At 36.5% G+C, this 12,766-nt stretch overlaps 1 protein-coding gene across 1 annotated transcript in view; it reads left to right on the plus strand.

Annotated features, from left to right (window-relative positions):
* The window catches only part of RBM25 (RNA binding motif protein 25), a 27,122-nt gene extending 17,364 nt beyond the window's left edge, over positions 1-9,758 (plus strand). Inside the window, 9 exon segments of the mRNA XM_009319186.1 lie at positions 1-180; positions 485-574; positions 2,258-2,331; positions 3,048-3,198; positions 3,558-3,882; positions 4,915-5,189; positions 5,631-5,729; positions 7,031-7,078; positions 8,199-9,758. The exon segment at positions 1-180 is cut by the window's left edge and continues 16 nt beyond it. Of these exon segments, the coding sequence (XP_009317461.1) occupies positions 1-180; positions 485-574; positions 2,258-2,331; positions 3,048-3,198; positions 3,558-3,882; positions 4,915-5,189; positions 5,631-5,729; positions 7,031-7,078; positions 8,199-8,291 (1,335 nt within the window). The 3' untranslated portion in view covers positions 8,292-9,758.
* The last annotated feature ends 3,008 nt before the right edge of the window (positions 9,759-12,766 follow it).

Below are 12,766 nucleotides of genomic sequence, written 5' to 3' on the forward strand. Positions count from 1 at the left end.
GAAAGAGAACGAGAACGGGAACGGGAAAGAGAACGGGAACGGGAACGGGAAAGAGAACGAGAACGGGAACGAGAACGGGAGAAGGATAAGAAGAGAGACCGAGAAGAAGATGAAGAAGATGCCTACGAACGCCGAAAACTAGAGAGGAAACTGCGGGAAAAAGAAGCTGCGTATCAAGAGGTAGGTTGGGATTTTTAAGGCTTCTTAAGGAAAAAATAGTTTCTGAGGGGTTATAATGTCTTCTACTATAAAACACGTCATTCTTTCTCCCTCTCCTTTTAGTTAAATACATTTTTAATCCTTTGACTACATGAATTGGGGCAGAATATGTTAGTCACTGTCAGAACAACTTTGGACTTCTTATTCTGGGGTTTTAAATTATAAATAAATAATTTGCTTAATTTTAATGCTAAGTAACTTCAAAGTAGTACCACTGTTATTAATGTTCTTGAGATTGGAGTGTGTGTTTTTTCTTCTGTTGTAGCGTCTTAAAAACTGGGAAATCAGAGAACGGAAGAAAAGTCGAGAATATGAAAAAGAGGCTGAAAGGGAAGAAGAAAGAAGAAGGGAAATGGTAAGGCTTACAGTTTTACTTGTAATTTTTTCCCCTTGTTCTTTGTGTCCCATTTAGAATAAAACATTCTACTGCTACCTTTATGGATAGTGATAGAGTTCATTTTGTATAAGCACCATGTATGTTTTTATACAAAAAGAAAAAGAGTTAATAGACTTGAAACAGAAGATGTCTAATAAGTGGGAGTACTATTGAGAGTCTGGAAAACAAAGCCTAGTGGCTTGGTCTTGTGAAGGCAAAAGAATGAGAAGTAGGCAGCTGCAAAATACTGTGGTTTGATCATCATGCACTGTTACATCTGTAACCTGTATTTGTGTCAGATTTGTAGCAAAACCTGTCATGTTCTTTGTCATGAAGGTGGAACTAGACCAGTCTTTTTACTTCCAACCTGCTCATGTGCTTGAACCTTCTATAATATGATACAATATTCTATAATATATTTAAGCACTTTGTAGATTTCTGTCTTTAGTTCATTAGTTGTGAAATTATCACAGTTATCAATGTAACGCTTGGAAGTTTTGTCCAAAAAGGAACCTTTGGAAGAGAGATACTTCCATAATCTCATAGTTTCGTGCTGAAGCGTAAAGAAGTTATTTTAAATTATGGTGGAGTTATTTCACTTCATAATTCTCCCAGAGAAGGAGAGAAGATATGAGAGGGTTCTAAGCAGGAGATGGATTGGGAATTGCTTCAGAGCAAAATATGCAGAGACGCACAGGAAAGACCAAAAAAACCCAAAAAAATTAGAAAATACATTGTTTTATGTGGAATCTAATTTTTCTCCTTAAATGCTTGAGAGAGGTAAAAAAATGTTGGAGAATGACTCAAGGATATTTTCTGTTCGCGATCCTCCTGGATGCTGGCTATGGATGGCAGTTGTAGAGAGCAGTGTTAAATTTTGTGCTGAATTTACAACCATAATTGTAATTGTTTCTCGAAGTCATTAGCATAGAAATATCTTACTGTTGGTTTAAAGATATTGCTTAGATACAGGTTAGAATGTCCTAATTTATATTCTCCTTACAGAACTGCTTTTTTTTTCTCTATTTTTCTTCTTCATTTTGGGGGGGGGGGGAATATCTCCTCTCTATCCCCCTCGCCCCTTTCAGTTTTAGGCCTGTTCATTAATACAGTGCCACATGGTTTGGATTAGTAACACAGCAGGAGAGTGCTTATCCTAGAATTATCCATTAGATTTGTTTCTGTTTTCTGCATAACTAAGTCTTTTTTAAAAAGCACAGCTCTTGAAACAAAACAGTACTGATAAAATAAACTTCAGCTGCCATGTTAAAATATCCAATACCAGACTTATGGATTCGAAGAACAGAAACTTTGATCCTCTTCTTTTGTGATGTGTAAAAAAAAAAAAAAGGGTGTGGGTGTGTATTTAAAAACCCTTTGAAATGCTAATAACAGAACAGTAGTCTGCAAATCACAGACATGATCCCAGTGGACCTAAAGGATGTACTGTCTACTATTGAACATATGATGGCAAGTTGACAGATCCCTGGAAGAGGATGCAATTCCAAAACCTTTCCATTTTCTGTCTGGGAAACTGAATTCTTTAGTTTGAAGCATAGTAGATATTAAATTAACTTACTAATAATATTACTAAATTTTAAACTCTTGAAAAGAAAAACAGAAATCATTTTATAACATTACTTATGTTTCAATTTCTTGCAGGCAAAAGAAGCCAAACGGTTAAAAGAATTCTTAGAAGACTATGATGATGACAGAGATGATCCAAAATACTACAGGTATGTCTTTGTATTGATTCCTAACAATAAAATCTTCATTGTTCATTTTAACACAATTGTGGGGTTTGTTAGCAGAGGTTTATGGAGTTTATATTTGAGTGATTATGTGGCGATGGAAGGGTCATAATTATCTAAACTATTTCAGTGTCACTTGATAAGTGCCAGAGGGAAAAGGGAAACTCCTTACTGCTGCTTGTTAATGCTTGGGAATAGCTGCTCCTTCCTATCACTTAACTTGTGGGTGAGGCAGAGCAGAGGGTAGTGCAATGCCAAAATAAGGTGGTGGGGGCAGAGAGAAGGGATCAAGCATGCATCTAAAAAGAATTCACTACAAGGAAGCTATAAACTGTACGAAGAACAAGCTCGTTAACTCTGTAAAGGATGGGGAAAGATCCTTCAGCATGGGACTAACTAAAATTTGCATCAAACTAATTTAGCAGAACTGGTTCTTGTCAAGTATAAACCTATAAAATAATTTGATTCTTTTTCTAAGAAGATTGGTAGTCACATTCTCCACATCTGTTTAATGTGATGGGGTAAATTCTGTATAGTAACGAAGGGAACTGGTATCTTACATTCCTCTGTTACAAAAATAGAGGGCACCAGATGCTCTTAAGAATCTTATTCATTTAGTGGAAGATACATCTGAATCAGGTATTTCTTGTATTATGGTACAAGGTTCTCATTGGAATGTTCAAAATTCGTATCTTTTGTAGGGGTAGTGCTCTTCAGAAGAGGCTACGAGACAGGGAGAAAGAGATGGAAGCAGATGAACGGGATAGGAAAAGGGAAAAGGAAGAACTAGAAGAAATTAGGCAGCGCCTTCTGGCAGAAGGACACCCAGATCCCGATGCAGAACTCCAGCGGGTAAGTAGCTGTTGGTCTGACAGGAACAAAAGAGCCCTTGGTATTCTGGTCGTATTGAGCAAAATTGTGTAAGAGATCTGATAGTTAATATTTGCTCTGTTCACTTTTTCTTAAAAAAAAAGTTCAGATAAGCAGTAAGAACACTGGAAACAAAAAAATAACTTTCCAGATCTATGTTTGGATGGAGTTCAAAAACAAATTTGGATTAACCAGTATTTCTGATTATAATGGCAGTAGTTGCATGTATTTGTTCTTGACTAACAGAGACTTCTTTAGGAAACAGAGGATCTTTAGATTCTTTTCAAACAGTGCTGTTTTTGAGAAGGCTGCTTTTTTGCTAATTGTCTGTTTCACTGTAGATGGAGCAGGAGGCTGAGCGGCGTAGACAGCCACAAATAAAACAAGAGCCAGAGTCTGAGGAGGAAGAGGAAGAAAAGGCAGAAAAAGAGGAAAAAAGAGAAGAGCCAGAGGAAGAGGAAGAGGAGCCTGAACAAAAGCCCTGCCTTAAACCAACTTTACGACCCATCAGTTCTGCCCCATCTGTTTCTTCTGCTAGTGGAAATGCAACCCCCAACACACCTGGTGATGAATCTCCCTGTGGCATTATTATCCCTCATGAAAATTCACCTGATCAACAGCAGCCGGAGGAGCATCGGCCCAAAATAGGACTTAGCCTCAAATTGGGCAAGTTTATGTTTTATTTTAATGTTCCATATGGGATCAGAATGAAAAAAATGCCAAGCTGAGTAGCCACACAGTTTTCCAAATATATTGTATGTTTTGACATACATCAAGTTGTTGTTATCCAGATGCTGTGCTTGATTTCTCCTATTCAGAAGATACCTTTTATAGATCTCTCTTCTTCCAATATCGGGGGGGAAAAGGGAGCGAAGTTTTGGCATCCTCAAGGCTTAATTTTTTTTAGGAATGCTCTGAGCTGGGATTAGTTATTTCCACATGCTTTTTCACCTTAATAGATCTCTAAATATCTCTTTTAAAACTCATTGCTACTTTTCATTGATGTAAGTGTATGTTAGATGTAAGCCCTAGATACTACTTACGTTTGTTGACAAAGACCCTTTTAAAAGAAGAAAACTGAAGATTAGATTATTTTTTTCCTCCTCTTAGAGTAGCACAATGAATTGATGACAACTGCAAATGGAACATGAGTGTAGAGTTCCTTAGTATTCTAGCAATTTCCTGGTGTGCTTTAAAAACATTTTATTCTGAGCAGCAGAACTAAGGATATTTGTATTCCAGAAGGTTTCTGCATTTATTATTTATTACTTCGATTAAATTATACTGGGGCTGCAGTTTGAGTTCACACTCTGTTAGATCTTGAATGAAGAGAGACTATATGGTATTAGGCTAACTGATTAATGTTTTTCCTACAGCTAGATTCATTGCAACCTTTCACTTCTGTGCTCTGCCTCTGCTAAGGTTTGAACTCATGCTATAGTCCTCCCTCAGTGAGGGTGCTAATTGGTTTCAGGGCAGAGAAAGAAGACCCTATTTTTCAAAAATCTCAAACTCAGTTTGAGATTTTTACCTCCTTTGCCATTTTTATAACAGAGTTTGAGAGATTAAAACGCTGATGGTTAGGCATTCACAGACATTTATATAACATATAAACCGATATTCCTCAAGAAATTTGTGAAGAGCAAACTAGCTTCAGTAGCAGTTTATGAATACGTTATTCTGTCTTTTGGGTGGTAGGTGCCTGCAATAGTCCTAATCAGCCCAATGCTGTAAAAAGGAAGAAGCTTGCTGTGGATAGTGTTTTCAATAAATTTGATGACGAAGACAGTGATGATGTGCCCCGGAAAAGGAAACTTGTCCCCTTGGATTATGGAGAAGAAGATAAAAGCAATATCAAAGGCAGTGTCAATACAGAAGAAAAACGCAAACATATTAAGAGTCTCATTGAGAAGATTCCCACAGCAAAACCAGAGCTCTTTGCTTATCCTCTTGACTGGTCAATTGTGGATTCAGTAAGTTGATTTCTTTTATCCATTCACAAAAAAGCGTATTTTTTTTCCAAACAAACCTTGGAATTTAATAGAAAAACAATGTTCCTGGGACCCCAGTGTATTGGAGCATCATCATCAAATGAATCAAACTTGAGTACTGTATTTCTTGTCCATATATAATACTTATTCTGAAGTATGCCTGCATATTTTTGTTTGGTCTCCTGAATTGTTGCTACAAATTGTCTAGCAGTTTTATGGAAGGAGGCGAAAAAAGGTCCTGTAAAAACATGTTTGAATGGCTGTCAGAAATACTTGCAGATGCCAAATAGCTAAGGGTTATCTCATAGCAAAATGTATCCTTTGCTAAATAGTTGTTTGGGTCTTCTAGCTGCCTATCTGGCAATATGGTTTCAAGACGGTAAAGTTTATGGAAATTATGGTATGCCTTTTTTTTTTCCCCAGACACTAATGGAACGTCGAATTAGACCGTGGATCAACAAGAAAATAATAGAATATATTGGTGAAGAAGAAGCCACGCTAGTTGACTTCGTTTGTTCTAAGGTTAATATCTTCCACTTCCTTTGTGAAGTCTGGGTTTTGCTCCCTATTTAAGCTGCAGCAATGACTGCAGCATCTGTATTTGAAGGCAGTCTGTTCATAGCTTCTCTGTAGTCTATGATATTGGTCAACAGAGACAGTTGGTGTACTTGGAAATCAATATGTACCCTACTGTTTTACAAGCTACCTCCTTTAATGCTTATGCACAATATGTATATGCTAGATGCTCTCTGTTATCTATTAGATAAACATATGGAACTGGATTGAAGAAACGAGCAGTTGACAAGAGCAGCTGTTTTATCTGATAGTTTTATCATTAAATTCAGAGTTAGTATCTCATTGGCCATTAACATTTTTAACTTAAAAATAGGATTTGTGTGAATTCAGGGGAAAAAGCCAGTAGCTTGATTTTACATACATTTTTGGATTAACTAGTTTAACTTCTTAAAAAGCTTTTTAGATGCTTTCCTTTGCTTTAGTAGTAAGCAAATACTAAGGTTTTAGAGTTAGCATTAGAAGTCATACCTTTTGGCTGTTGCATGACTTGTTTAAACTAAGCTCTGCATAGCTTCTTCCATCAAATTACAAACTAAATTCTAATAACTTGCCTTTTTAAATCTGTCATGACAACTCTATGGCTTTTCATCAATAGAGAATTTCAAAAACGTTTTTCAGCTTTCATGGTACTCAACGTTCATAATGGCTTGTCTCGGTTTATCTTTAGGGCTACTGTGTGAGAGGCAAAGCAAATGATAGTTTTGTGGCACAGGTGGTTAGTAGAAAGTGACAAGCAGAAGTTGAATATTTGCCAAGCTTAAATTATGTATAAAAAAAATAAATGCCATTTTCTAATATTGAAAGACAACTTATTTGGTTCTGAAAAAAGTAATTTGAAATACTGAACAGGCAGATGGAAGACTCAGTTATGAAGAGTCATACAGGGAGGATTTTGCCTTTGTCTTCCATTAGGAATTGTTGAAGGAAGGGGAGCTTATTCCTCAAATTAGGAGAGCTTAATTGGAAATGCAAGAATGGCCAGCAAATACAGGACCTGTTGAATCTCTGGAACTTCCTGGAACTTGTTCCTCAGTAACTAGCCATAAACTAGCACTCACTATGATGGAATCTGATGTAGTTTAATACTAATTTTTGCCCTGGCTAACACTGGAAACTAATTAACTGGAAGTACTTTTTGCATGTGCAAAGCATTCAAAATAAGGCCTTGAGATGTATCTGTTTTTTGTCCAAAGATGTTTATATGGTTTACTCAGAGTTTTCAGTCTAAAAACATTTATTTCTTTCAGGTTATGGCTCACAGCTCACCACAGAGCATACTGGATGATGTTGCCATGGTAAGCAGAAACTGTGTAACTGATACACCTTGTACATTATACTGAAGCTAGTATTCAATTGTGTGAAATAGTAGGAGTCCATAACAGAAATATTTGGCATTCATAGAAAACATGCATAGAAAACATGCATTAGATATGAAGGCTGTTTTGATTAAACAGATGATGCTAGCACAGGCATGATTTTACAGTTACAGCATCTAGGTAGAAAGTACTGATCCCTGTTCAGAATTTCTCAGTATTCAGAAATGTGGAACAAAGATTCTGTCCCTAACAGTAGAGGTAAGAATGAACAATAACAGAATTGGATCAGAAATATAAACTTTTATTCCTTCTCATTCTTGTAACTAGACTTTTATAATTAGTGGTTTAGTAGGTCTATTCCTAATTAATGAGCAAAAGGTGTTTTTTCTCTAGAAGAGTAAAAGCTCTTTTTTGCCTGGTGTTGGAAGAGAGAAACTTTATGAAATAATGCTACTGTTTCACCATGTTTTCATACACTGAAAGGTGAATAAAAACTCATTGTTCACTCTCTTCCAATAAGGAAACTTAAAGGCAAAGTTGGTAGGAGCCAGATTTATAGCGGAAGTTAGTAGGTTGTTCCTTAGTGTGACTAGTAGGTGACCTGGGGAACCTCCTGAGGGATGTTGTGCATGCTAGAAGTTTGCATGGATTCAAGAAAAGCCTGGACAATAAGTTCAAGGAAGAGAAATCCATCAAGGGATTACTTAATAAATATCCAAGGAAGTTCCAAGATGAAAATGAGCAGAGACTAGGAGAGAATTAAGGGAAAATACCACATGTGTATGTCCTGTTCTTACATTCTTCCCAAGCCTGCCATTTGTCTGCCTCTTCCCAAGCCACTTTTGGAGACTAGGATACTGGTACTTTTATCTCTTAGTGCTCAACAGCTGCATTATACAAGTATATAATTAGAGCCTAGTCAAGTCAGGTGATAAATGCAGGACAGACAAATTCACTGAAGTTTTATCCAGTGCCTTGCTCAAAGGCTTAACTTGGATTACGCTACCTCCACTTTGTAGTTCTGATGTGTCTAGAATTAGTCTTTATAACTGGAACGCCTAACCTAAAAAATAATCTGTAAAATGTGTATTTCCTACAGGTACTAGATGAAGAAGCTGAAGTTTTCATAGTCAAAATGTGGAGGTTGTTGATATACGAGACAGAAGCGAAGAAGATTGGTCTAGTGAAATAAAGCACTCTCCTTGCTTCTAGGGTTCCGTTTCAATTTTGGGCTTTTTTCTTTCCATCATTCAAAGACTTTGAATTTTCTCTGTTCTCAGAGACTTGAGATCTGTATTTTTTTATGTAGAAAATGTGAATTTTTTTTGTCCTCTGCTCTGAGGCCCCCATTACCCTTCTCAGTTAGTTACCCAAGTCCTGCATTGGTTCTCTTTATAATTCACAAGGTACAATTACCGGTATGTTTTACAAGCTGCAGCTACTGTACACGCTCTCTGGTAATTTTGTTATGTTACTCTGATTCTTGTAAATACTAAGAAAAAAAAAAAAGCCCCTTTTTTTGCAAAACATTTGCACTTAATGTGGAACTATATCAGCTACAGATGAAGACAAATGATTTTACTGCAAATTTATCAGCGCTTTTTTTTTGCATATTCTCCCTCTTTTTATTTAAGGAATGATCAGAATACAATTTAAAAATAAGTGGCTTGAGCTGCTTTCACAGAACAGCTTTGTGTGTTCATTTGGTCCCCTCATCTGACTCTGGAAAAGGAGTTCCCTCAGACTTTTCATTCTGATGTGAACCAGCAGTAGTCTTTGTACTTCGCCCATTTAGAATTACTAATGAAGCTGGGAACTTAATCTCCTGCAGATGCTCTGCTGCTTTCCTTAGAAAGTGCAAATTGCAGGAAGTTTTTTATTCTTTGCTCAGTTAAAACAAGAGCAGGACCTCAATTCAGTAAGTGCTATTTGATGTTTTTTGGGTTTTTTTTTTTTAAACCTAGGATATCTTCTGCTCAATTTCATTTTAGCCCTTCCCTATTATCCCTTCTGTCTCCAAAATAATCAGATGGATTTTTTTTAAAAGAAATTATTTTAGAAAACATTTTTTTAGTATTTAGAAAAAAAATACCTGTTTGGATGTAACTGACCATAGCAGTTGACAAAAACTAAACCATAAGTTTCAAAGCTGAAGTCTTGTTTTTATCCATACTATTAAACTAGACCCGACTTTTGTTTTCTACTGTAAGCAGTCTGTTGTCCACAAAAAGAGGGTGATCTTTTCCTGCCTTGTTTGTATGGGTTTTTATAAATAGGCTGATATGGTATAAATGATGAGATGTACTGTAAACTGCATTTTTTATCTCATACCTGGGTAAGAAGACAAATCGATAATGTGCTATGAGCTGTTTTGATTGCAGGAGGACTGTGTTCTGGGGAGCAAACTGTCTCAAAAACATTTTTAATTTTTAAACACAATTCTTAATAGCAAACAAATTAAGTAAAGGTGTTCCAGTATCTCTATATTGTATTTAACTGAAGGATACAGGTTGACCTGTTCAGAAAACATAACTATGACCTTGAGTTACTAGTTCTTTGTATCTGGAGAGGACACTTGAAAACACTGTTCTTAACAAACGGGATCGTGTAAAGGTTCCACCATGTAAATATTTCAGATATTAAAAATGTATATATTTGATTTAAGGGCTGACATTCTTTTGGAGTCTTGTGCAGCATGCAATTATATTTAACACTGCTTTCCGAATCAACAAGTATTCACAAATTAGGGGTGGGTTTTTTAAAACTACCTCCTGCTTTATGTCAGGTGACTAGAGCCTGCAAATGCAGATGTGGTCCCAGTATGTTCTTTCTCATGCCTGTAATGCTACACACCACAAAATGTTCTTTTTTAACTTGAAATGTAATGCTCAGATTTTACTTTCATGTTGTGCTTGAGTTGCGTGAGAATGTTTTGTTTTACATACTTATATGCTGCAACCTTCCTCCTTTTTTTTTCCTGCAACTTGATGTTACCCTAAGAAATTACTTCTCCATTCTCCCCATACAGTTTTGCATCAGCATTTACCAAAAATTCTCCAAATTCTAAATAAATTCAAAACTTGCTCTGTTTGTAGTAAATACAGAGAAGAGGGACAGCGAACTTCGTGAGTGCTTTTTGTCCTGCTAGTATGGCATTCTCTCTCTGTCATTAGTAGTAGTTAAACAAGCCAAATGCGACAAATGCGTTGTAATGCCACTGTGTGACAGATTGCCTAATGTCCTTGTTGAGATTTTTCAGTGAATGCTCAAGTTGTGAAACTTCAGCTTATTTTCTTCTGCCCTAAACTAAAGGTGTATATTCATCTACTATATTATTTATGTATTGGACATAAGCTTGTACTCTTCCTTTCCTAAGGAGACTGAAGGTGTCTGGGTGAGGAAGACATCTAAAATTTAAGCTGGAGTGTTAAATATCCAGGTAAATAAGTATTTAGAAGCAGTTGTGACATATTAAAAAAATTAATTTTGTGGAAGTTGAGGTTTTCTTCAGTAGTGGAAGGAGGAAGGAATGTTCACTGTAGCATTTCTGTCTTGGCTTACGCAAGTAGTTCAACAAATTTTCCTCTTTCAGGATGCAGAATGTTGCTTTATAAAGTCACTTCTGGTGTTTGTCTTGCTCAAACTAGTGTTATTACTTCTCAGTGGTAACAATATATTTTGTGTCTGATGCTGGGGGGATAGAATACAAATTAGGTACTGCTGAGAGGTTCTTAGTATAGAAAGTAACTTTGTTAACTGTTTTTCTTTCAACACGCAGTAACAGAATTATTTCTAGATAAGCTTGGAAAATTTGGGGTAGAAAAAGCCTTTTTTGCCAACATTACAACACTTTACTGTCTGAATATGCGATTTAATGCACACTATGTGTGTTATGTTAGTGAATGCACAGATTAAGAGTATACTGAGAATGAGATCCATTAGCAAAGTATGTATGTTGCCACTGGGTGTTCAGTGCAGCATGCCGTAGTATGATCCATTCTGTGATGGGAAGGTACTTCAAAAGTTACACATAGTGCATAGAGGGGAAAAAATATCAATATTTATACAACAGAACTGGATATACTAGTTGTTGATCTGGACTTTACTGTGGAATGAGACTTTACACCTTAATCTAACACATCCCCTTAGTCCCCTGATAATCATTCTGAAACCATGAACAAGTAAGATCCATTACCAAGAATGATACATTTTTATATTACTGTTAATTTGATAAGAGACTTTTTTTGTTCTTAGACTATTTAACCTGTTCACATACTGATTTGGTCTAATTTGGGGCGTTTCCTTCCTCCTCTCCAAACAGGAGCCTGCACTAAAAATAACCATCTAGCTAGATGATTGTGGCTCTAAATGTGGGTGAGGGGCAGGCCCCAAACAGTAAGTTTAGTTTCTTACTGAATTCCCATTTCTTACCGCTAATGCTTTCCTATTACTGAGAGGGAAGCGTTAGACCTTTCGTGCTTTTACTAAATGGAGTTGGCTGATAGCTGCTTGCAGGAGTAGTATTTTAGAAAGTGGATACACTTAAAACTGGAAGCTGTTGGCTTTTATATTACAATAGGGTCACGCTTTTTCATCTTCTATACATCTTCCTATGTAGGAACATAGGATGTCATACATGCAGACTTACAAATTAGAACAGTCATGCAGTGTAAGGTATTGTTAATAGACATGTCATCATAGGTCAAACTGATATCAATAATATAAACGGAGCATAGTCTGGTACAGCTGTATGTCCATGTTTGAGTTTTTTGGGTTTTTTTTTCCTCTTAAAATAACAAACGGTTGTATTTGGCTAATGGTTAGGCATCACTTTCGGTCTAAAACCAGCTTCTTTTAAATGTACTTCATCTGCATATGACCTATTGAAACTTGGTATTTGTGTCAAAATGCTTATGTAAAACCTAACTTCTATGTGCAATACTTCTGTGCCACTTCATTTTCCCATAGATGTTCCTGTAGTATAGTCGAATAGTGAAATACAACGTGTTTTTAAACATGCAGAATTACATGGTCCCTCAGAGATTTTACTTTTTTTTATATTTAGAATGATTACATGTATTGTAGCATTTCCTATATGTAAGTAACCCTATTAGGTTATGCATTTTTTAAAAGGAATTGTGGATTAATTACTTTTCAAATACCATGGATAGCAAGGTAAGTTTCAAGTTTGAAATTGCCTTCCTTTCTTCCACAAATGAGTCACAGCTCTACTAGAGGCTTCTTGTGAAGATGCCTCATTGACTTTAGATTAAGTTTTGATACGGTTTTTATTTTGAAGCACAAAGATCCCTTCAAGTTATTTTCCTAATGCCTTTTTGTGGGACCATTTTAAAACAGGGTTACTAGCTTATATACGACTTGAATTCAAAACAACCAAGAAGTGTATTTTCTCTCTTTGCTTTGTAACATCTCTTACCAGGTTAGACAGGACAAGCTAGATGTCCCTTGCAAGACTACTCTTGGCTGACGCTGCAAAGAGTGCTCGCTCCCTCATATCCAGCCAGCCTGCTCGTAGTCCGTGACCTGTCTGCAGTTACCATCCGCTTGTCTCGATGTCGTGCTTTTGCTTAACGGCAAGCTTTCAGCTTGTTCTTTCAGAAACGCTCCTGCGCGTCGGCGGGGGCCTGTGCCGGCCGGACGTACCTC

Source organism: Pygoscelis adeliae, unplaced genomic scaffold (genome assembly GCF_000699105.1).
Source record: "Pygoscelis adeliae isolate BGI_AS28 unplaced genomic scaffold, ASM69910v1 Scaffold22, whole genome shotgun sequence".
In the NCBI taxonomy this organism is placed as follows: domain Eukaryota; kingdom Metazoa; phylum Chordata; class Aves; order Sphenisciformes; family Spheniscidae; genus Pygoscelis; species Pygoscelis adeliae.